At 42.0% G+C, this 26,373-nt stretch overlaps 1 protein-coding gene across 1 annotated transcript in view; it reads right to left on the bottom strand.

Moving 5' to 3' along the window:
- Positions 1-3,058: 3,058 nt before the first annotated feature.
- Positions 3,059-26,373, bottom strand: part of plch1 (phospholipase C, eta 1) — a 45,849-nt gene continuing 22,534 nt past the window's right edge. The window contains exons 6-24 of the mRNA XM_056441962.1: positions 25,005-25,175; positions 24,373-24,466; positions 22,887-23,090; positions 22,455-22,575; positions 21,465-21,636; positions 18,862-18,969; positions 15,342-15,497; positions 14,183-14,245; positions 12,855-12,949; positions 12,036-12,133; positions 11,745-11,924; positions 11,014-11,121; positions 10,585-10,709; positions 10,301-10,385; positions 9,248-9,394; positions 8,770-8,849; positions 8,619-8,678; positions 7,682-8,069; positions 3,059-6,865 (exon numbers count right to left, since the gene is read on the bottom strand). Coding sequence (XP_056297937.1) covers positions 4,191-6,865; positions 7,682-8,069; positions 8,619-8,678; positions 8,770-8,849; positions 9,248-9,394; positions 10,301-10,385; positions 10,585-10,709; positions 11,014-11,121; positions 11,745-11,924; positions 12,036-12,133; positions 12,855-12,949; positions 14,183-14,245; positions 15,342-15,497; positions 18,862-18,969; positions 21,465-21,636; positions 22,455-22,575; positions 22,887-23,090; positions 24,373-24,466; positions 25,005-25,175 — 5,130 coding nt within the window. The 3' untranslated portion in view covers positions 3,059-4,190. The remainder of the gene's footprint in view (positions 6,866-7,681; positions 8,070-8,618; positions 8,679-8,769; positions 8,850-9,247; positions 9,395-10,300; positions 10,386-10,584; positions 10,710-11,013; positions 11,122-11,744; positions 11,925-12,035; positions 12,134-12,854; positions 12,950-14,182; positions 14,246-15,341; positions 15,498-18,861; positions 18,970-21,464; positions 21,637-22,454; positions 22,576-22,886; positions 23,091-24,372; positions 24,467-25,004; positions 25,176-26,373) is intronic.

Genomic DNA, 26,373 nt, shown 5'->3' with positions numbered 1-26,373 from the left:
GCATGGACCCCAATCCAGAGCTGTGACCAATGGCCCCAGCGCTGGAGAAAGGATGCCTGAGCAGAGCGCGCGGCCATTGAAATAGCCAAAAGGAACAGTTCTGATTGGTCAGGAGAACAGAGGGTGGTGTCTTCTCATTGGTTCTTGTTCCTCTGCTTCCATCGCTGTCGCTCATTCATTCGTTCTTGTGGCCAGCCAATGAATTCATATGTTTGTAGAGAAGTGTGACACAGGAAGAAGTAAGTAATTTATTTTCCAGAGAGTTGATTTACTTGGTTCCTCTCTTTGAAGCCGTCTTCCGGAGCCTTATCTGTGCAGGGATGGGGCCTGGATCTTCTCAGAAGGTCGTTCAAACAAAGGGCCTCTTCACATGTGAGAGTAGATGAGAGTGTGAGAGGGGTCAATGAGGGGCCATAAATGACTAAAGGAGAATAATGGCCACATCTGGACCCTTCCTTATCTATCTGCCCGGTGAGGTAAGGACTATAATTGCTCTTCCTAACCTATGAGTATACTGAGCTTCTTTGTCGGTGACCACTTCTAAGCTATACGTGATGCGGGGACGGGGGGTGTGTGTGCATAAAACTTCCTTAGAGAATGTCACCGTTATCTTCTTTAGATCCGTCAGGCGCCAGAGCGCCCCATTAAAGATTTTAACCTTCCTCCAGTCTTTTCCATCTTCCACATAATGTTCATGCAAACAATACTAGGCTATGCTAAGCTATAATATATATATTCTTTACAGAACAATTGGTCATCCCCCTGAAGAAGGTCCGAAGTATTCCAGACTACGTCCGCAAGCTCAAAGAGCGCCTCGATCGAGCTTGTTCTTTAGCTAGGGAGGCCCTGACCTCTTCCCAGGCTAGGATATAGAAGCGATTTGACCGCCGAGCGGTCGCACAGTTGTTTAAGCCAGGTGACAAAGTTTTGATTCTTTTGCCTTTACCTGGTTCTGCACTCGAGGCTAAGTTTTCCGGTCCTTACGTTGTGGAGAAGAAGCTCAATGAGACAAATTATGTGATTCAAACTCCAGACCGGAGGCGAAAGAATAGAGTGTGCCATGTAAATATGATGAAACTGTACCATTCCAGCGAAGATCCCCCAGGGTCACCGGAGGCCCAGCAGACGACATGTGTCTCACGTGTGGCCGCCATTTCCACAGTGAGTCTCCCTGTCGATGGTGAGGAAGATGGGTTGGTGATGCGTAATGCTACCACTCAGGGGGCCAGGCTAAGTAATGCTGAGGTATTGTCTCAATTGCCCCAATCCTTGTCTCATCTCACTGTTGACCAGAGTACTGACATTCTGAAACTTATTTGGGAGTTTCCATGTCTGTTCAAGGACATTCCCTCCCAAACGTCTGTCATAACCCATGACATTGTATTGACCAACCATACTCCAATCAAGCAGCATGCCTATCGGGTAAATCCAGTTAAGAGAGAGGTCATGAGAAAGGAGGTGGACTATCTTGTGCAGAATGGCTTTGCAGTGCCAAGTTCCAGTCCATGGAGTTCCCCCTGTATCCTGGATACAAAATCTGATGGGAGTCCAAGGTTTTGTACCGACTTCCGCAAGGTAAATGCTGTGACTCCCCCAGATGCGTTGTCACGTGCTATGTAGCTCCAAACAATATGTTTGGGTTTATATGGGTGAGGGTGTTACGTGTCAGTGTTGTGTGTGTGTTCCCCTCCCCACTTGTGTTCTCTTCAGGTGGAATCAATCGCCACCTAAACAGGCCAATCCAACTGCACCTGGGTGCAAGAAGGCGAGCTGGCCAATCGGCTGAGAGGGCCCTGTTTAAAGCAGAGAAGACGGAAGACTTTGGTGTGGTGGTTTTTGTGAGAGTGTTAATGTGGACACTGCCACTGAGTGAAGTGGTGGTTTTTGTGAGAGTGTTAATGTGGACACTGCCACTGAGTGAGGTGAAGGTTTGTGGTGAGAGGTTGTGGACAGTAGGTAAGTTTGGGGTACCCTTTACATTTATGCACTCATGTAGGTACTGTGTGTCTAGAAACATTAGGCTAATGGTTGTTGCTGCCTCTGTATTATTTTGACGCAAACTTTGTTAGAGAAGCTAGTGGAGCCATTTTGTTTGTTTCTTTTCAGAGAGGTAGATAGCCAGAGCTAGTTTTGTTATCTTGAGTTCATTTGTTTGGCACAACCGCAACTGTCCCGATCTCTCCCACGTTATTGAACCTTTGTCTTTTGTATTATAAATAAATATTATTTGACCACGTTACTCCTAATTTTGAGCGTTTCCACTTATTCTTTGACTGTCCTGTGTTCGTTCCCCCCGCTTTTCCCTTAGACCAAAAGGGGACGTAACAGGCGCGCTGTGATCCGGATAATCCGCGTGCAGCCACGTCTCAGCAAAACACAAGAGGCTGCTCTCACGGAAGATCCTCTCAGTCATTACCAGCGCGCCGAGCTCATCCGTCTTATTCGCCAAAGACCTCACGTTCCCCGTTATTATCGCCGGTACCGAAGGTTTGTATCTCCTCGTTTTAGCCCTTCTCCCGGCACCCGATCTGCAGCCACGAGCCCTTCTCCGTAGTTCCACCGGGATCACAGGTCTGTCTCCAGGCAGAAGCTGCGGCCTGCACAGCGCGATCAGCTGAGCGCGCGAGTAAGCCACGGTCCCTGCCATTGTTTGTTGTGGCTCTCCGATACTCACGACAAAGTGAACAAAAGCCACAGGAAAAGTTGCGAAAAAAGTTATAGTCCATTGTCCGACCGTAACTTAGACCAACGTGAAAGAAAAGGAAAAGGAAAAGTGCCTGTTTCTCTTAGATTTCTAAGGAATATTGTATCGTGATTGATCCAGTCAACTTAACAGTTGTGCGGCAGTCTGGTGTGGGGAATTGTATGCCCAGAGCAACAGGTGTGCCATTAGTCAGCTCTATTATATTCTGATTCATGATGGTTAAGCTGGCATATGGGGAAAGATCTGGCTGTTTTGACCTACAATGACTTGATTTTGAGCTTGAGCTTCATTATTGATACATTATCTGTTGAATGTGCTGTGTAGCATTTTGAGTGAAACAGAAAATAAACATAATTTGTTGAAATCAAATATTTCAATATTTTATTGCATTGGTAGGAAAATGCTCAGAGTTCGCCGATGAGCAACAATACAAAGAAAATAGGATGGCGTAAAACTCTAAAAAATAATAAAAAAATAACTGCTGCTTTGCCTCCCTCCCCTCCTCAGCCTGACCCTGTGTAGTTATACAAAATAAAACAACCATAACTAACACAATAATTTTTTTACAGTCTGTATCAAAGCAATTATAAAAATAAGACCTTTAAACACCACATCTTTCAAATTTGCAATCATGTTTTTAAATTCTACAAATCATAGAGAGCAACAAGTCCATGTAAGAAGTTAATGTACTGTATTGCACCTAATACAAACACACCTTAGTCCTCTGTTGTATCCAATCCAGCTATTTGTTCTGTGCAAATGTTGTGAGCCAATGCAACATCTATTGTATGAATTGGTGCATAGTCATGCTTGACATGTTCAAACAGGTAACATGCACAAACAAACATGTTCAGTTGGAATTGGTTCTCAACTAAAATCCATCTCAGATTTAAAACAATGACATAAATATTTACACACATCACAAATGATTACCACTGAAAAGAGAAGGAAGACTATTAAAAGAGCTGTTGGATTATACGACACATTCAAATGATAAAAAGAAAGACATTCCCTCTCTGCTTAAAACCCAATTATTTTCTTTTTTTGCTTCATCGTCAATGTTCGCAGTTTGGAAAGTACATCACAGGGACAGAGATAACAAGTATCTGTACAATCAGTCTAGGAAGCCATTTGGAGGGAATCGGAGTTCCCAAGTACATTTACACATGAAGCAGAATACAGACAATACACTGCCAGACTCGAAAGACCATTCACTTGAATAGAGGACATTTCATACAATAATTTCATGCTGTCAGATCCAGATATGGATGACATGTGATGTTCACATACATTGTGCAGACGATATCTTTCTCCAGAATAAGATGTATTTCACTGTCATGAGCCTACAGGTTTTTGAACATGGGAAAAAACAATGGCTAGTATATCTGCTAGTATATATGCCCTTCATCGTTTGGCTTATTGTGTAATTGAACATCACCAAGAATCACAGCTTGATCATCAATCTCATTTTAGGTTATTGTCAGAGCTACAGTCTGAGCAGAAAGTAGACCTCAGGCTCTGACCCATAGTGGTTGGAGTTAACAGGTGGAAGAGAGTCATCTGTGTAGAATGGATCTCCAAAATGATCCCCATTTCCATAACGCAATGATGTACAAGCTCCTTCAGGAAGTCCCCTGTCTTCCAGCTGACCAAGGTAGCCTGCGATGTAAGAACCAGTTGAGTGTCTGTTTGCTGGTGGATTTTGTGAGGCTGGTTTATTCCTCAATACAACCCCACCAAGGCTGGCAGAACTATTGACCACAACCGCCCGAGGCTTTAGAGCCTCTTGGAGTTTTTCACGAGCGCGGCTGTTAATGTGACGCACTCGGCTTTGGCTCCGAGAAGATAGGCGCCGTGTAAGGAGTGGCGGCGAATCATCTACACCCCTGGAATCAACAGAAGCTACACTTGTTACCTGTGGCTGTAGCAGTGGGGGTTTTGCTTCCTGACGCAACTGAGGAGGCTGGGGTCTGTCACTGTCGTCCCCCTCGAGACTGACCAGCTTACGTAGCTGTTCTGTAAGTGGATCACAAGACTGTGATTGGACGGTTACTTCCCCCATGGTGCCAATCCTATTTTGCTTCCTCGTATGGGGAGTGATGAAACTGCGACTTATTATGTGGTATTTGCTCTGGAAGTTGCATGAAATATCTTCCGAGGTCAGGTCTCCCAGGGACTTGGATTTACATGGGCTGGGGGCTGTGGGGTCTATGGTACCAAACTGGGTGTGTGTTATTGTAGGGCCTACGTTTGAGCGGAGAGAATCTCTGGATTCAGGGTGTGTCTGGTGTCTTGTAGTGTTGAGGGAAACATGTTGGTTCCAGGAATGAGTCGGCGTGTATGATTGTGTTTGACTTTGACTGTGTGGCTGGGTTTTTCGAGGAGCTGAAGACTCTGATGAGGGCGTAATGCAGTCAAAGTCAAGGTGGCTGTACACTGCATCGCAGTCTGTGGACACAGAAGATTGGCCAGGGTGGCTTTTTTCAGAAGAGGAGATACTATTATAGAAGGACCGTCCTTGCTCCATCTCCATCTGGTTATACCCTAGCCTATCTTGTTGGGACATGTTTATGATCCCGTTGCCACTATAGCTCCTTTGTTGTGTGTAGGAACTCTTGAAGTCTTTGCTCTTGTTGAAGGCATCAGAATTGCTCTGCGGAACAGGGTAGCTGTTCTGACGCAGTGGACTAGGATTGGAAGATCGAGAGATGGCGGGTCTGTGGAGGGAGAAAGCCTGGGAGTTGTTCTGGTGTTGGTGGTGATTGGCCAGCTGATGGAAAGATTGATTCATTGGAGTGGGACGCTGTGAAAATACATGTGGCGGGTACAGCTGTGGAGGATCACGGTATGAAAAAGGCTGTTTTTGTTGGGAGTGGTTTGGAGTGGACTCGTGATTTTGGTAAATAGCTTGCCGTTTGGTGGGATTCATGGGTCCTTCCCATTGGTTTCCATGTTTCGGCGAGGTAATCATCATCTCCAATGGATCCTCATCAACATTTAACTCCACTTCTGTAAAAGCATTTCCTGCTGAGTCATGAAGAAACTGGAAACAGTTATTGTTGACAGAGGAGCTTGTGTTCCTGTTAGAAGTACTTTTCTCTCTTCCTGGGACTGATGCTAGTGCTGGTGGATCATACACTTCCTCGTACACACTCTCTTCTGTCTCCTCACTTTCTTCACTTCCGCCCTTCTTCTTGTTCACTTCATCCCAGCCCAGATTGGGCCCTTTCCCTAAACCCTGGACCACCTTGGCTGGAGAGGACCGCAAGCTATTGAAAGGCGTGCTCTCTCTCGTGTCAGTCTGAACATGGACTGTCTGCTTTCTCAGGTTGTACACTGATACAGGCGATAGTACCTCCTCGTCCAGGATGGTGTAGACCTCTTCAAGCTCAGCGGTTTCTGGGCTGGAGAGAAGAGCTGGAGCAGGTGCTCCTGCCTGGGAAGTCTTGCATGGTGATTGGATTTCATGATTTGTTTTTTCAGCTACTTTTGGGTAGTTCTTGTTAGTAGATGCTGTGATGGTCTTCAGAGGTGGCCTTAAATCGCGCAGTGTGATAGGGGTGTTAGGCCTGTAGTTTAAATGATGGAAAGGGATATGAACATGAGATGAATTGTGTGATTTGCTTTGGTCAACAGAGCTTTCAAACTGACCAATCAGAGTGGAAATAGAGCCACAAGTGTCTTGCTCATTGCCTAAAGACACAGCATCAATGAGTCTGGAGATATTACTGTCATGCAAAGAGCTTGGACTCTTCATATCACAGTCCCGACTGATAGGAGAAAGAGGGGGCAAAGAGGAGAGGCCAGAGGATGAGGAGATTGAAGTTGTAACTGTAAATATTGTGCTGTTTGATGATGTTTCTGGTTTATCCGATCTCTTGCTGTTCCTAGAAGGTGAAAAAAAACACCTTTTCTCTGCTCCTGTGGTGATGGTCTTTGATTTGACTCTGTTGTCTTCTAACTGGTAATTGGCATAATCCTCTTCCTTTCTTACTTTGCCTCCACCAATAACCAGATAAGAAGCCTTCTCGAATTGGTCCAAGTCTTCATTTCTATTGATGTACGTCTTAGAAGGGGAAGAGATGTTTGGTTCAATAGAAAATGAGGATTCGATGAAAGGATCCAAAGAAGAAGACCTGGGTCTTCTGAAGGGGCAAACTCCTGTTGACACAGATAGTAGAACAGAGATGAATAAAGCTAGGCTTATATACACACCATTTGATGTAGAACACTAAGCCAACCAACAATTAAATGACAACAATTAACAGTCCAGTCAATACAAAGCAATAGCAATACGCAGACAAATGGATCACCAAGTACAACTGTGAAAGGGAAGCTGGGAAATGAAGCTGAAGTGGTTAAAAGAAAGAATCCATGTTTGAGGACATCAGATTCGGAAAGAGATGTTCAAATGGGATCAAATGACACAGCAATATATTTCTCAGACCACTGTCGGACAAAATACACTGGGTGGACGCAATACTGGTATGTTTTTGGACGATGCAACCTTCAGACAGGACACATTTTAGATTACCTGCTGGAATATCCTAGTCAGTTCTCTACTATAAAAAAGCACAACAAATGAAGATAAGACAGAAAAGGCATGTTAAGATATGGAGAGAAGCTTTAGTTTGTCAGTTCACATAGTTATTGTAATTTTTTTTAGTTGTAGCAGAATAAGGAAAGCAAAAGAGTGACCTTTTAAAAAGTTAAACTTCACATTAATCAATGTGCAAAACCAGTCATTGCAAAAGGCTGCTTGAAGACATTACACACATTTTATCACAAAGAAAGTAGCACTTAAAGAAATTACTTGAATGAAACAGACAATAGTGAATATGTTATTAATGCATCAGATTGCTGTGACTTGGTTAGTGTTAGTGTTAGTATCATGAATTGTATAAATCCATTATGTTTGTGAAATAAATTCTGAAGTACTTAACCCTCTGACTGTAATGATGTACGTAAAATACCCACCGATGACCGTGTCCGAGCCCATATCCTTTTGTTCCTTGTCTGGGGAGCAGAGGGATAGCTGCCCTTGCAGAAGCCTGTCTAAGGGCATGGATATAGGTCTGTGAATGAGGGGGCCTCGTGACTCGTAACTTTTCTCCACACCTACTTCTTTCCCTGACATGCCCTCTCCTCTTGCTCTTGCACCTGTGCCATTATTTTGGTCTGATATTGAAGCCACTGACTCTGACAGCACCATCTTGGTCTTCTTCCGACCCTTTGCTGGGGCGCTGGCTGTGCGCCGCAGGAGGTGATCACTGATTGAGCGTTTCCGAAGGCCACCGGAGTTAGTATCCACAGAGGACTTGGAAGAGCGGTTAAACAAACTCCGGATACCTCGCAGCTGATGACCCTGAGGGCAGTAGGAACAGAACAGGAAAGACGAAGTGGTATAAGAAGTGGGAAAAAAGATAACAAGAAAGAGGCGAGACGTGCTACTCAGAAACACATTATCAAACAAGATGCATTTCAGACAAAGACAGAACAAAACTTTTTCACACATTACAGTTTGAAATTAAAGTGTCCATTTCCATGAAAACAATAAAAATACATACCAAGTACTGAACTTAACTCACAGCTAATAACAATTGCATGCTTGTATATGAATTGCCTTTAGATGGCAGCCTTACTCCACAAGTTTCCACAATGAACAATATTCAAGAACCCGTTGAGGATTATGAGTGCAAGCTTGTATTGCAAATGATTCTGTCTGACAAACTCAGTTCATTTTTTTCGCTGTTGGTATTTTCAGAATCATGAGTATTAGCTAACTTTATTCCTCAGTGGTTCATTGTAACACACAAACAAGTCATGAGAGATACGGCTACACACAATCTACACTTGTGCATCATGCATTGCTGTTTCATGCAGGACCACACAGAGCCTCAGGGCATCAGGATACCTTGTTAGATCCTAGAAAGTGCATTATGGTAAAGCTGGGGTTCAGGACTAGAGGGCTCCACTAGAAATACAAAGGATGGGGCTTAAATGGATCCATGTATTGAGGGAAACACATGGGAAATGCTACAATAAAGACTTCCACTCGCACTTACCTTTCCATAGACATCGTGCACTGACACATGCACAAAGATGGAAGCCTCAGTTAGCCCCTCCAAGTAAACATGTCTGTAACCTGTTGTTTGAGATGAAAAAAGAAAACATGTGAGTGAGATAGAGTGAGCAATAGAGTGAGTCAAAGAAAGATGTGGGTTGCCATTAGATTGGTGATTGTGTGGTCGTTGCCAACGGAGAGGGCATTGGGAGTGCAGGGACTACTCTGATGGATGTAAACAACAAAAATAACCCAGCAAGCCAACGGTCTTTTACGATACAACTCATGGCTCACTAGATGACATGCCCCACAACCATAGCACATCCAAATCCTTAAAGGGAAATCATGTGTTTGATTGTGATTATCTCGGTCTGTTTGTGTTAAATAGCAAAACTATAATGATTGTTACTTGCAGTGACACATTGTACTCCCTCTTAAGTTCATATCATTCATACACAAAAAGTGAATTGTGCACATACCTGGCATCAGGCTGCTGAAGGCAACAGTACGTTGACCAATAAAGTCTCTTCCAATTGGGTCATGGTCCCAGACAAGAAAACGCACCAAAACCACCTCAGCCATGTGAAGTGTAAAGGACAGAGTCTCCTCCCATACTGGATTAAAACCTGAGAAAAACACACATATAGCTTTGTTTTATTATAATTACGATGTGTTTCATCAGTAGCTCATCAAAACACATATGTATAGAGTATACAATACCAAATAAAATTGAAAAGATGGAGATTGTGGTATTGATTTGTGAAATTATGTAATCTTATAAAATTGTTGAGCTCCCAGTGGAGGATTCACTTGTTCCCAGCTGGGTGTCCTCACATGTTAGAGGAGACAACAGCAGACTCCTTCGTTCTGCTTCCTCTATGCCTCTTCTTAAATAATCTGACTTTTGATCCCAGCATTGCTCTACAGTGCAAAGTCAAATGCAGCATTTGTAGCTATGACATCGCATCAGTTTACTTGATTTTATTTTAGGAGTGATTGCACACACTTTTTTAAAGACCATATTTAGAATATGTTCTTTAGTATGAAAAGTATAATTTACTGTTAAAATATTATATGTCAGTTTTCACAGGTTTTTAAAAAGTGATCCGATTATCCAGTACTTAGTGAAGTCATTGGTCAATTATCAGAGCCTTGGAGCAGATGGAACTGGGTCATTTTAATCTTTATTGTAAAACCGTCAACATGACCTTAGGTTATGATGCATGCTTTATAAGTAAAAGGTCTTCAAAATAGTGTGTTGCCATTCCTTAAATGTGATCAATACAATGTTTTATCAACAGGCCCTTTTCGCAGGACACAACCACTAATGGCATTAACAAAGACTGAGCTTTATTCAGAGGCAGCCAATTTAGGTTCTGTTGGTTTATCAGCACAAGCGACCCCTTTCACATTGTAACATTGTTTTCACAATGTCCTTTCTTATTAAAATATAGATAATAGCCCTATTTTAAGATGATATGCATGATATGATGTTTCAGGTGTTGTGATGTTCAAGTCTGTGTGTGTCTAACCGTTGTCATCAACAACTCGTGTCTGTTCCTTGCAACAATCAACTGGTAGGCCGATGATCTCCACTTCGACGAATGGATCAATAATCTGAGGAGGATATCAGAGGTTAGAAAATATTAATTATATATTATTTTATGATGCTGAATATATTTGCAGCTGAAAACAAGTTGCGCATTTCTGAGTAGTCGAGTGTGTGTGTGTGTGTTTGTGGGGTGTGTGTGTTTATGTGTGTGTGTGTGTATGTGAAAAATACTGATGGCAAATGTGTGTTTTGGTGTGTTTGTACCTCTCCACGGTCCCCCAGCATGGAGTCAGGTGGTTTGGGCAACTGCTGTCCACTAATGATCTTGAGGATGAGTTGTTTCTTGGGATAAGCTGGAAGCGGGTCATCTCTGAATGGGTTGAAGGAGCCTCGAAGGAAGAAAAGATAGCAGAGGAATAACTTTTATTTATGTCATCAGTCAATCCTAAAGTCCAATTTTCTCGCATTGGTCCTGTTAAATACAATATTTATTGACAAAAAAGGTGAAAATAACATATATACACCCATTTCTGTATTTAACCTGCTATTACTTTATACATACAATCGCAAAAAAAAATAGACCTTGATTTGCACATCAGTTTATACTTATATGAATAAGCAATGATTTGTTTGCATGTCGGGGTGCTTGTTTGTGTGCTTGTTTGTGTGCATACGGTCTGTAGGTTGCCTTACCTTTACACATGGGAGGGGGCTTGAGGACGTAACCAATACCTCCATTCACCATGAACTTGGCTCTATTGAGCTGCATCATCCTGCCCTCTGTCTGGTAGTTCAGAGCAACTGAAAGAGAAACACTTATTTAGATACAATATTTCACAGAATCTCTACTATCTTCAATTATCATCCAGATATTGTTGATGTATACATCCACTGTGAAAGTGAAAGAGGAACCTCAAAAGTCTGAAACAAAAATGATATGAGGAGACTGATTTGTCTCCTACATTTATTCATTAAGACTGTGTGTGAATGCAACCTTGAAATCGTAATTAGAAAAAACAGATGAGGAAGGAAACCAGAAAAAAAATGGAAACTAAAAGGTAGATTCACAGTTGCGTCAATGATAATATTCTGTGTTTGGTTTTCATTTATCAGTTTTCTTCCTTTCCCCTTTGTAACTATTTATATTTTTGTACACTTCTTTTTTTTATTGACAGGGACAGGCAGGGATTTGGATCTTGGATTTCCTGATCATGTCTTTCATTATCGTATCTCCTTTTTATCTATTTATGTATTTCTCCCAAATCCTCACACGGTCCTGTTCCAAATGTAGCTCTACAAATAGACGCAGTGTCAGTTAGTGTGAAATGACAGTTATGTGGCTGAAGGGAAGGAATCGGGCATTGTCATTAAGAGTGAACCTCCATACAAGTCAAAAGCTTAGAGCAAGCAGACCGCTGACTTACCCAACTGACAACCCGCGTTCCAGTAGAACTGGGGGTTGAAATTGGACGAGTCGATACGATAGGCTGAGGGATAAATACGTGACAGCTGCCTCTGGTTAAAAGCCAGGAATTGTTCGGCTCTGTGATTGACCAAAGACTGGGCTCTGGTCTCGCTGAATGAAAGAACGTCTCCTGGAGTACCTGAAGAGAAACATGGGTTAGGCATGCAAAAATGTTTTCGAGGTAAAGATTGCAATGTGACTATTTGTTTGTGTACATCTGAAGGTAACAGAGCTGTGTTCGGTGTTTCACCTTCATTCAGGCACTCCTGGGAGGCAACAGAGTTAGTGAACACCACCAGATTTGAAAGATCTCTACTCAGTTTCATTGTCTTCCTCTTCCTTCCACACCTAAAACGATTGCCAGACGACAATTGCCAGAGAGGACAGAGTAGCATGAGTGAGATCATTTAAGAAAATATGGTGAAGCAAGAAGACGTGCACAGACTCATATTTGCTTCAATATTTTACAGTTGCAAAGCAAGCAAGAGGATTGTCTATCATCGTTCATCATTGAAGGAAATAGTTCCAAAAGCAAAAAGCTGAGCGTGCATGCAGAGCAGCAGGAATCCACACGTAAAATGTGAAAGAGGTGGACAAACAAGGTGTTTGAAAGAGATCTGGGATATATTGAGTTTTTATCTGTGTTCACTGTGTTTGCTTTTTAATAACCATGTGATTAGGAAAAGAAAAAAATTGATCTGACATGTTAAATTCTGATCTGGGTCTCTTCCATGTGTGAATATCCAATTTGTGGAAGTATGAGCAGGAAGTTGTGATTAAATAGCAAGGCGAGTAAAACACTGCCTGGCATTCCTGCTGTTCTTCATTCAATGTCAATATATCAAATATGATCACATAAAAGGAGAAGGAACCAACCAGTGTGTGTTTGCACTTGGCTTGAAATCCATCATTCCCTCAAAAATCATGAATCATAAATGAATGTTGGATTAGTGTTTGCATGGTACTGCTGTTGCCCTGGAATGTGCGATGCTCCCAGCAGCCAGCAACTATCAAACCTCCCAGTTGTCAGAGGTTGCCAGAGTTGTGGTGAAAGCAGGTCAAAGGTTACCTGTTGAACTGTCCTCCGGCCTCCCCCCCAGACCTCTCCTCAATGTCCTCCTCCTTGTCCATGCTTTGGCATGACAGCCTGGATTTGGAGTGCCTCTGGACAATGGACACACACACACACACATATGAATATATAAACAAACTCAGATATTACAATAAAGGCATTGGGTATATCCTTGTCTTTAGTTGCCAGCCTGAAAAATTTGTTAAATACACAAATGTGTGATAGTGCCTCCACGTGAACTCACAGTAAAGTGTTCTTAAAGTGGTCATGCTTGATAATGTGTCTTTGGCAAATTGTATGTGTTTTCTGAATCATAGAGAGTGTTATTATTGTCGTAGCAGTTTGAGTGTGGGCATGTGCATGTTGGTGGTTGCTTTAGGTAAAACATACGTCATTATGTTTGTGTGTATTTGTGTGCATTTTCAATATTTCTATTAGGGCTAAAGTGGAGTTGAGGAGCGATGAGAGTAACTGTAATTACAGGTTTTAGGCCAGTTGCCTACAGATTATATGCACCCATGTAGCACGCTTTTATACACACACAAACACACACACACACGTAAGAGGTTGCATAATATGCAAAGAGGGAGGCATAAGAGAATCAAGAGGAGATGTGAGTGGGTAAACTGCACAGGGAGTAAAGGAAGATAAATGTTTTTTAAAATGCGGAGGGAAATAATCAGCCTGAGAAATGAGGGAATGTAAAGCAAATGTCTTTAACAAAAACACCCACTGATATCCAAACCTATGTCATACTGTACAATTAATAATCAAAGGGATTGATGCAAAATGCAACTCAAGAAAACCTATTCATCAATTTCACGATGAGAGAAAAACACATACCTAAGCGAGGAACTAAATCATATAAGCTACATGCTTTGGATCTGCATCTGTAATTTACATATACTCCTAATGCACACCTTCAACTCATTGATCTGCAGTGTGGAATTGTAAGATATGAAGAGCAATCTTAATTTGAATCGATGGTCATGCTTATCATGTATGACTTTATGCAAGATTTAGCTAAAGCTTCCCATAGTTGAAGATCAGTTGAATCACACTGTTTGAATGATACACTCAGTGAACAGTTTAGTGGGAACTCATAGCAACAACAAAAAAATAGAATAACCACTTTATGGTTGTATGCCTCCGCCAACCAGTCAAGTTGCAGTTCACATATACGTCTGTCCGAAATATCAGAAGCAGTGATGTGTGAAGTATTTTATTACCAACTAACCCACGTTTGTCATTTGAAACCTGTAGAACACAACAAACCTCACAAAAAAGAATCAAGCAAAACAAGATACACCTCTCTTTCTCCTCACCTTCTGCTTTAACGTCGTGATGAAGGATCTGCTTTGGGATTTCTTCAGAACCCCTTTGGAGCTCTAGAGACAAGAAAACACATTATTTTATACGTGTGCGTGTGTGTGTGTGCTCGTTTACATCCATGTGTGTGGATCATTTGATGTGAATCTAATCCCACCCACACACAGAGAGAAAAATAATGGTTCTTCACTGGTTCTTTAAGAGGCGGTGTAGTTCCACGAAGAACCATTTTATCAATCGGATAGTTCTTTATGTTTGTCATATGGTTCTTTGGATATTAAAGGGTTCTTAGTTCATGTTTGAGTTATTGGATGGTGGGAGATAGTATAAATGTGCTATTTAAAATAAAAGGTTCTTTATAGGACCTTGAAGTGCCTCAAATTACCATATTTCGATGTTCTTTGAGGCACCTTCCCTGGTTCTTTGAAGTTCTCTTTGAAGTTCATGAAACATATTTTGAAAGAACCGTTTAAGGAAATGGTTAATTACACAACCTTGGTCTGAAATGTTCTTTGTGGTACCAGAAATGGTTCTTCTATGACATTACTCTAAAGATCCATGTATGTTTCCAGATGGCATCTTTATCTTTCTCTGTGCACATTAGCACCCATCAAGACACTTAAACCTGTAAGCCCAATAATCAGACATCAGCTAAAAAAAAACGCAGCACAGCTGAAGAAGAGAGTGGGTGAGAAATAAGAAAAAGAGAGGGAAAAAAAGAAGGAAAATTACAGTCAAGAAGACAAGGAGAAAAAGGCGCCAGAGACAGAATGAGGGGAAAGAACGAAGAGAATAGGAAAGCCCGATGCACACCCACTTCATTAACATGGCTGTCAGGAAACTGAAGCTTCTAAAAATAGCACAGGAGGCAAGCGGGGACATTTAATATTAAGTAACACTGCAGACATTTAGTTTCTCGTTATTTCCGTCTGTTGTAACAGGCGGGAACACCGGAGTCCCTTCAGACTTCAACTGGCCATGCATTGTTTTGTGAGTGTGTTTGACCTGTGAGTGGTGCAGTAACTAGTCCGCTATTTTCTCGCTCTATTTCTCTCTGTGACTGATACAATTTCCTCGTTATACCGCCCCCTCTCCCTTCGCTTTCTTGGTTACTCGACTCCATATGCAGCGGTACACAATGCCTTGGGGTGGTACCTGCCGCAGGTTCTTCTGAAGACCCTGGTGAGTAGCCTTGAGCAGAGCTCGGATGCTGAAACTGTCTGTATCTTCCTTGTCCCCTATCTGAGACTCCTTCAGTAGACAGTCCAGTTTTTTTCTCATGTGAGATTCCACCTGGTGATCACCGTTGTCCTGAGTGAAAGAAGAAGAGAGTCATAAAGAAAATAAGAGAAAGGGAGTTGGATAAGTAAGTGAGACACAAAACGATGATGGAGTGTAGTGGCATGTTGGTACAACAGCACACGGTGATGACTGATACGAAGCCGAAATCAACCAAAATCCACCAACTGCAGAGGGACAGTAACATCAGCTCTGCCATTAGCTAATAACATTAACTACAGCAGCAGTTTGCAGATGTAGATGTATCGATGTATAGAAATAAAAGCTTGTGCAATTTTGAACTGTTTCCACTGAACTGTTACCCGCCATGTATCAAAGCTGCGGGAGAGAGAATGTTTAATATTTTAAATCTATATTTTAAATCGCCAAAAGTAAACTTTTTGTCTGCTTAATATTGTGAATACAACTAATTTTAGACTACCCTGCATTACTGTGTGTGCTAAAAATGTTTAATATGTGCTCTCTTTCATTTTGAAGTTTAGAAACATTTTAATAATAACAATAATAAACTCTTTACAAACAACTGTTTGGTGTTTTACTGCCACAAGCTGCATTGTACTACAATGGTACGAGTCTAAAATGAAAAGAAACATTACACAGACACATAAACTGTGTCCAATATCACTCACTTGTCTCCCTATATAACAAACACCAAGTAGGTTAATCTGTAGCGAGCTGTACATTTAGATTTTAGACTGATTTTATTTGGCATAAGTGGGAGAATACAACATTATACAAGACCCTTTTTTTCCACAGCCAGTTTAGCACTATTAGACAGCAGCTATATATCACACTAATAATGCAATGTTAGTCTGCTGTGAACGTGTTTTGGTTTAACGGGCTCAATACAAACCCTCTCATCAGTGAAAACCTGGCACCCTCCTTTTAAAATGGCAATGATCATAAGTGGCATGTGCAGCCTCAAGCCTCTAGCTGAATGTGGAAGAATGATGCCATATTGTGTTACACAAGTGAAGCATCTAGAACATAACTGAGTGTGTTTCCTCTTTAAATGTGGTGAGAGGGCTCTGGCACCTTAAAGGAATAAATAAACAGGATTAAGAATAATCCTAAAAGTGGCACAAAACAAGTTACGGAGTGATTTGCATAAAGCAAGCAGCAATGAGATTCACTGGCACGTTTTACATGTTTCTGAGCTGCTTATCTCTTTAAAAAATGTATGTTCAAATGTTTGTATTCATGTCCGCACCATTAAACATTGATTATTCACAAACATTCCTGCATTGAGGCTCAATAAAACGTTACATTACTTCGAGCACAACGATGCCATTAAGATCCTATTATCTAACTTCTGCATGCGGAGGACAGATCGTATTCCTAAAAATTACTGATTTAGCAGCTCTTAAAAACTGAAAAATAACCAAAAGGGAAAGCGACCAAGACATGCCACGTACCAGCCTGCTTCAAGACCTCCACCATCATCCCCATCCCCAAAAAAATAAAAGTCACTGGACTCAACGACTACAGACCCGTCGCCGTGACCTCTGTGGTTATGAAGGCATTTGAGCGTCTGGTGCTCAAAGCCATCACTGACCCTCTACTGGACCCCCTGCAGTTTGCCTACAGAGCCAACAGGTCTGTAGACGATGCAGTCAACATGGCCCTACACTTCATCCTCCAGCACCTGGACTCCTCAGGAACCACAATCATTCCGGCTCTGCTTCAGGACAAGCTCTCCCAGCTGAGCGTGCCTGACTCCACCTGCAGGTGGATCACCGACTTCCTGTCTGACAGGAGGCAACGCGTGAGGCTGGGGAAGCACGTCTCTGACTCCAGGACTATAAGCACCGGTTCCCCTCAGGGCTGCGTTCTTTCCCCTCTACTCTTCTCCCTGTATACCAACAGCTGCACCTCCAGTCACCAGTCCGTCAAGCTCCTGAAGTTCGCGGACGACACCACCCTCATTGGGCTCATCTCTGGGGGGGACGAGTCCGCTTACAGGTGGGAGATTGATCATCTGGTGACCTGGTGTGGGCAGAACAACCTGGAGCTAAATGCTCTGAAGACGGTGGAGATGGTCGTAGACTTCAGAAGGAACCCAGCCCCACCCACCCCCATCACCCTGAGGGACTCCCCAGTCGACACTGCAGAGTCCTTCCGCTTCCTGGGCACCATCATCTCCCAGGATCTCAAGTGGGAGCTGAACATCAGCTCCCTCACCAAAAGAGCTCAACGGAGGATGTACTTTCTGCGGCAGCTGAAGAAGTTCAACCTGCCAAAGACAATGATGGTGCACTTCTACACCTGCATCATTGAGTCCATCCTCTCCTCCTGCATCACCATCTGGTACGCTGCTGCCACTGCCAGTGACAAAGGCAGACTGCAGCGTGTCATCCTTTCTGCCGAGAAGGTGATTGGCTGCAATCTGCCATCTCTACAGGACCTGTTCGCCTCTAGGACCCTGAGGCGGGCAGGTAAGATTGTGGCCGATCCCTCCCACCCGGGTCACAAACTCTTTGAGGTCCTTCCCTCCGGCAGGAGGCTGCGGTCCATCAGGACCAAAACCTCACGCCACAAAACCAGCTTCTTCCCGGCTGCCGTTGGCCTCATGAACAAGGCCCGGACCCCCACCTGACGGGGTCACTTATCCCTACTTATCCCTCCCCCACACATATGGACATATTTTGCACACTGAACATTGCACATGCACTTTTGCACTCCTGCCCTGCTTTTTGTATTGTAGTACTTATTGTGTTTGTATGTTTTATGTTTTATGTTCATTTTATGTTCAGGGTTAGGGTTAGGGTTAGGGTTAGGGTCAAATTCCAGGTAGGTGTAAACCTACTTGGCAATAAATACAATTCTGATTCTGATTCTGATTCTGACAGATAAACAGACAGCAGTTGGAGAAAAGGTTCAATTGAGTTACTTTTATCTCTTTGTTTTTTTTTAAAGGTATTCTGTTGTAAAGGAAAAAAAGCATAATCTATTACAAATATTGCTCTAATATATTAGAGAAAACATTTTTATTCAAATAATTTCTGTGCTTTTCTTGTTTTTAAAGTCATGTAGAAAAACAGGAATGATGGCTCTCAGAGAGTTAAATCAAAGTCAAAGTACTGCTGTTTTAAAATTAACATTACATTGCATTATTACATTTAAATGGAAATGGCGTTCCAGATCAATTCGTTGACCTGCCAATACACATAATTGTCTGACTATGATCATAGTGAAAAGAATGAATGCCAAAAAAAAAGACAGAAACTTAATTCCATAGATGGGCACAACTGAGAATGACTTATTCTACACATGAGTAATGTGAGGTAACGTGTCTGTTTGGGGGGGGGGGGGGTCTTGGTTGTTCAAGCATTATTGTGTGCACATCATGTTTACAGCTACAATTTATCGATCTTACATTACTGCTCTTAAGCTTGAAGTCATCCTCGATTTCATCAGCGCTGTCATCATCAGACACTTCGCCTTCCTCGACGTCCGCAGCCAGATAGGCAGGCAGACTCTTCCCCTGGATGGAGAGAGGACAGACAAAGAGCTGAGAGGAGGGACGGCAAACATACATTCAAACCATGCACACGTCTTGAAATCCTCACTCGTCTCTATTATATACTAGAAAGCCCACGCAGCTTGCACCTCTAAGATAGTCCGAGCCGAACACAGAAGAATGCAGCGTGTTATATTAATGCATTTAACTGCACACATACACACGAAAATGCACCTTGAAGTAATCTCTGTTATGTGGCACCTTTCTCAGTATTTTTAGGCAGAGTTACAAAACACACACTTGTGCACACACAAACACGTGCCCACATTATACTATCTGCTGCAGATTCTCCTTGAAGCTCCCTGAGCCGCTCTTCCAGCAGAGTGGAAGCCCATTAGTGAGCCATTCTGAAGGCGTGAGTGGGAGTCAACATTTTATAAGGTTCTTTCAAAATCAACGGCAGACTCCGAGCTTCCTGCAGTACATTGAGTGTCTCTCACTGGCTGACATCAACGCTCTTGTTTGAACCACCGCTACCAGCTGTCTATCCCCTCTTCCCATCTGTGACTGTCTCAAATGTTTGGCCATTTTCCTTTATTGTCTTTCGGTTCCACTGGGGGATGGAGAGAAGTTAGAGGCTCTCCAACGAGGGCATGAGGGTGGAAGAGAGATGGAGGAAAAGTCTTAGAGGAGTAAAGGGTTTTATAAAAAAATCAATAATGCTCTTTCACTATCTAGACATCTGGCTAGAGAGGGACAAAGCCAGGGCTTCTTTTTTTCCTAGGTAAGATTCAGGCTTTTATTTCATTTATTTGTTCTTGTTCTTATCAAAAAAAAGAAAAGTAAGACATAAATATTGAAAGCTTTTGCTCAAGATGCTCTCTGTTTCTTTGTATGAACAACTCTTCGTCTGCTGGTGGATAAGGATCTTCTTGCTCTGAGACTGTCAATGTGGAAGCAGGTATTAAAACAAAACACATACGTATGTTGGCTTTTCATTCTTTTTGAAGATGATCATATCACTATGGGGCAGGTGCAACACAACTGATCCACACATACCTTTCTCACCAGTCACTGAAGTCATCTCCAAGAAATAGAACCAAGTCAACCACGTCACGGCCGTAAGTACATCCTCGACACTTACCGCACCGAGCAAGGCCGCGGACACTGCTAAAGTGTGTGTAAAGTGTGGACGGCCCACAGTGGGAGGGTCTCTTCCCACCTACCTTTTTGGATAGCGCTTTACCACACCATCCCCGAAGCACACAAACATATTTTCAGTGTGTCTGATGAGGGCCGTGCATTTAAAGTATAACGCCTTAGCATCAATTGGGCAAAGCATATCGTCACCTTCCTAAAATAATCAGCACATTTTTTGACCAAGTGATTTTTTTGGCCTACATCATCTCCTAATGATACTGGCCACCTCTGGTAAAATCGCCTACATCCTCAGTTGAACACATCATGTGATTCTACCCCTGAAGTGTAATAAATCACAATATCATATGATCAATATGTGGTTAAGTTTTTTGTGTTTTCAGAAAAACCTGTAAATGCCATTATTTTAGGAAGGTGACTATATGTAACTTTGCCTCCCTGCCCCCAGCATGGGGTGGAAGACAAAAGGTATCCAGCTGTACAACCCACTACCTGCAAGAACTGGATTTGGTCTATCGTAGCCCCTCTACGGTCACCACGGAGCAGCAGGTAACCGGGGTGCGTCGACAGGGAGGTTATTTCACACACTCTCTGAGCTGAGGTTGGTGCAAGCAACAAAGTTCTCTTGAACGACAACGTCTTTAGAGAGTATCGCTCCAGAGGCTCTAAGGCCTTGAGGCGTCATTTCAGCATAATACGGCAGAAAGCGGCCGTATATGACAAAAAGCTGCTCCTGCCTCACTCTCTGGGGGGGGGGGGGGGGAGATGGGGACGAACGGCAGAAAAGCGGAATGTAGCTTTCTTAGCCATGACACATGTGCAAATGGGTCCACCCCCAGGATCGCCATGCCAGGACAGGCAGTGGGTGTTGCGGCGGGCAAATCTAAAAGAAGCTAACCTAATAGCTAAACTCTAAACTCTGCTTGGTAATAGTGTGTTTCACGGAATGCAATCTCTTTAAATATTTTTTTATTCATCACAGTTAATTGCATTGTTTCTGCAACAAGTAGCAATTAATAGTTTGACAGCCCCAACTGACTCCCCATTCACGTTGTGTTGTATGTGTTTTCCTGTTTTCTAAGCCAGCAATTCATCCTTCTCTGCGTTCCTCAATATGGTTAATACAGTGTTCTCCCTTTCCCTCTTATTTCTATTCATATATTTATGGGCAATTGTGTCTCTTCCACTCCCCATCGTCAGTACAGTACGCAAATGAAGAAAAAGATAGTTCTCTGCTTTCTTCACTGATATAAGATAAAGGAAATGGAGACGTGCAATGCAGATGATTTGATTTGCAAGCAGATTATTGAGTATTTTTCAGTCCACCATCCATCAGCAGAATCCACAAATATTGTTCTTACTTTGATGAGTATCTTGCCCTGCAGACGCTGAGGACTGGGGAGTGTTTTTGCATCTCTGCTCAGTGCATCTCTCACATCTAGTTTGTCTCCAAAGATGTCTCGCAGGTACTGAGCAATTTTCTTCTGCTGCTGGATGCTACAGTGGTTCTCTATGGACAGAATCACCGGGTACCTGTAAGAAAAGAAAATAAATCAATATACATATTCAGATTTCTAAAAATTAGATCAAGATCTGGTTACACAGAAAACATAAGGAAAAAAAGGACACAAGCACTGTACTCATAAGTAGTTGCAATAGATGTCAAAGCGAGCCAATGTAACAGCAGGAAGCTGCATCAGTCATTACTTTGTTTGGGTATTGTTGGACCCAGTAGAGACACACAGGGGCTCCTCGGGGGCCAGAGGAAACGCTGCTGAGCAGATGGTTCAGTAATAAGTGCTAATTACTGCCAGGAATCACAGTGTTCTCTGAAAAACATCAACCTGGCTGTCTAAATGTTGCAACTCATCTACATTACATTACATTCAAAGATAGTTCCTTAAAGATGTGTGAGAAAGACTAGTTTTAAAAAAATTACAGTAATTCTGCCGCTCTTTTTTAACGGGCAATTAAATTCATCACTCAGGGGATAATAAAGCAACTCAATTAAACCGAAGAGGACAATGTACAATCAATTATAGAATGTGGGTGTCTGTGTGTGTGTGTGTGTGTGTGGAGGAGTGTGTGTGTGCGTGTGTGTGTGTGTGTGTGTAAATGTGGAGAATGGTTCTGCTGTTTGTCCTGGTGCAGAAGACATTATTTGCTCTTCTGTATGTCAACCAGAAATGATGTTTTAGCCATATTTATATGTTTGAGTAAACTGAAGCAGAAATAACTAAAATGGCCTTTCTATTTGGCATTATGGGCCATTTTCTCCCAGTACAATAACTATGGGATAGTGGAAGTGTCACATGCTATCACACACAACAACAATAGGGTTGTTGACTCACTGGTTATTTATGAAGGCATATTTATTGATGGTCCCTATGACAGACTTGAACGGTATCTTGGAGGTCAGAGTGTAGCCGTGTTGGACCATCGGCTCTCCATCAGGGCCATCCCAACAGTCCACTGCAGGGAATAACAGAAGAAATGATGCATGAATAACACTGCATCATGTTACTGTTCTCAGCTTCCTGTCTCTTCTCACTGTTCATCTTTGAATATTGGAAAGACAGTCTATTTCAATTGAAGTGTCCCAGTAAGTCACGACAGTAATGCATGATACCGTGACACCAGCAACTGAAACAGCTAAATAGAATACAGCCAAGCTTTATTTCATTTTTTACATTATTATTTCCTACTGTGACATTTAAAAATGTCTTCTGAGAAAAAGGCTTAATGTATGCACAGTCAGATTAGATTAGGATCCATACACATACCTTCTACACAGCGGCAGCCCGACTGCAGAACCCAGGCATACATGTCGGTCTTAGAATGGGAGAGGAGCTGGTCTCCAGTCAGGTATGTGTTATGAGAGGAGGCAATGAAGTAGTTACACAGAGGCTGCTCCATGTCCTGATTCACCTTGTGGTGCAAAGGGTTGAAAATATCACACGGTGGACTGCGCATGAAACTTGTAAAACCTGGAGGAAAATACAAAATTATTGAAATTATTTAACATTGGACTAAAACAGGCATTGATAAATAAGATTGATTTGTCTTTATCTTTATTTTATTGCTTTAAATATTTAATAAAAAATAACAGACATCATTTGTTTGCAGTCGGATGGCAATGCTGTCGGTCTGTTACTCAGTGTTGTTTCAACACTTTTGTCCGGACTAAAGTATTGAATGGATTACTATGAAATGTACACTCCTGCATAAGATCTCATTTAGATGTAATATCCTGGAATAAAAGGGAACAATATAACAAAAGTGTTTCATTTTTAAACCACCAGCTTCGAGAGCATATCATGCACCTTCTCACAGCTTCTCACAGTGAAATCTACAATCTGTATCTTCTATCTCCAGGGATGACACACAAGCTCATTCAAATCACAGCGCTGTGGTCGGGGATTTGAAACCATGCCACAGTGGATATAATTCACGCATTCTACTATTCTAGGTGGTAAAGCATGAGGAGGAGGAGTGAGAGGGAAAAAAACATGCTTCCTCCAGACAGGAGGGATACAAAATGAGGCTACGAAGAGCATGAAAAAACGGATATAAGCCGGAGAGCAAAGCAGACGAGGGAAAACAGACAGTTAATGTGGAAAAAGGAGACTGGAGGAGAAATATACAAATGTGTGAATATTTCTGATAGGGAAAGTCAGACATCATGGCTAAATCACACAGTATATGAAATAAAATACTGTAGGTAACAGCTTGTCACACTGTAAAAATATATTAATGTGGACTTCTTTTTACATTGCTGTCGCATCTGTGCACAATACATGTTTGAACACATATTTCTGACCTGCAGGCACGCTGGTCTGATCAGTCAGACACGCACAGTTTTAGCCTTCATGCCAACATTAGTCTCACCCTTTCTCCTACTCCTCGCATCTCCTCTTCCCATACTCCCTCATCTCATTTCTGTCACACTCTAATTTTCTCCCTCCCATCGCCCTCATTCGAACTTCCCAATCTCACTCCGGCTTTCCTCAATCGTCACTCCTTCTTTGAAACACCTTGTTTGAGGTTTACAGGTGTGTGGTTGAGATCACAATGAACGATCCAATCGCAAGTTACTCTCTAGATGGTTGTTAAAACCAAAATAAAGAAAAAATAGCCGTATCAAGCATTATCCAGTATGTTACATTTGACTATAAGCCAAACATTTTTGAGGAATGACTGAGCCCAGGTAGAAAAAGAAGAGAGAAAGTAGGTGAGTGAAAATAAAGAGATAAAATCAGTGACAATTACCATCAATCCCCAAGACGCCACTTTGTTTATTCTCATCAGACACCTCAAACTTTTCAATGATTTCTGCAACATACTCTGGAGTCACATTGGCCATCTAGAGAAAAAAAGATGAAGAAAATAGTTTAGACAATAATTAAACCCCTTTGAAAATGCCAGATTAATTTTCCATTTCGATAACATATTTGTGTTGCTATTAATTAATTACCAGCCATGCCAAGCAAGCAGCACAATCTGAGAACAGTACTAATGCAGAGTATCAAAGGCAGAAGGCGGTAAATACAGCAGGATGACAACTGACAACATTGCAGTGTAAGAAAGAAAGTAATGTGTCAGATACACAAAGAAAAACACTGAAAGAGAAAACGTGTGAACAACAAATAAAGGGCTCCCCAGAATTTGAAGCCTGATAGATTGACGTAATGGAACAGATTCTTCCGGGTCGACAGCTGAGACAGAGGGAGTTAACTTACATGTTAGACTGAGGGAGGGAGAGAAGGAACCTACTGATTCTTTTTTTGAGTGGCTGGATTTAAAATTTAAACGGTGTATTGGGGACAAAGTATTTTGAACACCTTATCCAAACTGTCTGAGTCTTATATTAACTCTAACCTGAGACAAGTGTGACCTCTCACCTTCTGCTCGATGTGCAGGAAGTTGGCCAGCTCCTCCACTGTTAGGTGATCCTTCCTGTCGCTGTACGCCATCATCAGCAGGAACAGGTCCCGTCTCAGAGACATCATCTTGTAGAAGACGGAGAACTCCTCGTATGTCAGCGTGCCCTGCCGATCGTCTGTGTCTGCTTCCTGTGAGGACAAGGAAGTGATATGTCATCGAGGACACATCTCAGTTATGATATCTTGGTCATAAGTGAAACTCTACACAAACTCAAGCATGCATTACACAATATGTCAAATATATAATAATAATAATAATAATAATAATAAATCATTATTTATTTATTTTTACTAAATTCTAATTTTCCTAATACATCTGAGAGAGGATTTTTTAAAAAATCTTTCATGATTGCGGTAACTGGTAAGATACAGTAATAATAATCTCTGAATAAAAATTGTTGTAAATTACAAACACAAACAATTACAGAACAAAACAGTACTGCTACTCTGTGGACATGGTTCCCAGCATGCACTGGATTTATAGACATGAGTTTTATGTTAAATTCTCCTGCCTTGTTGATGGTTTAATTGTGTTCCTAAATATTGTTCGCTTTGCTATTTGCGCAAAAGTGGTTCACTTGGGATGTGTGTTGTGTTCAATTGTTCCCCTTAGCGTGAATGGAATCAGGGGTCATTGTTGTGCTGATGGTCGATTGCTACTAATACAGCTGCTGTTCACTGTGACATTTATCTACCTCCCAGCTTCATGGATTGTATAAAAATGCAAGCTATAAGGCGATTAAAATTGAGTTCACTTCACTTCATTTAGCATATTTAACAATCAATTAGAGCTTTGTAGGCTAGATGAAGAATGAGGATGAGGACTTATAGAAATAGTAATTATTAAATAGAGATACCATTTCAATTTAAATTGAATGTGTCATCTTTGTTACAGAACATCTTTGTTTGGTTAGGATTCAATAAAAGAAGAATTACCTTCCTTCCTAACAAGAAAGCAGCTACCATGAACACAATGTCAGGCTGATAATAAAATGACGATACAGTCTCCTTATTGGGTTATGATATACGCCCAAACAAATTATAATTACTGAAAGCCAATATCAGCCCTGCCTACTCCTGCTCAATGCACAGTCTATGATTAGACCTGTCACTTCTGCATGGCTGTGCATAAGTGCAGCTGCAAACTGTGTTTTCCGCCATCTCCTGTCAAGTTTCTCTCTTTCACGCTGATACAAACACAAATTCACACCGGCAAGCATTTTTAATGTAGCAGTCTATATGAGACAAACACATTACTTCGTCAACCATTTTTTTCTTTGCCAACCTCTTATCTCACGACATATTGCCCAAGGACACACACAGCCAA

This window comes from Pseudoliparis swirei, chromosome 20 (assembly GCF_029220125.1).
Source record: "Pseudoliparis swirei isolate HS2019 ecotype Mariana Trench chromosome 20, NWPU_hadal_v1, whole genome shotgun sequence".
In the NCBI taxonomy this organism is placed as follows: domain Eukaryota; kingdom Metazoa; phylum Chordata; class Actinopteri; order Perciformes; family Liparidae; genus Pseudoliparis; species Pseudoliparis swirei.
The sequence above is the reverse complement of the archived record's forward strand: the minus strand, read 5'-3'. Positions and strand labels throughout refer to the sequence as shown.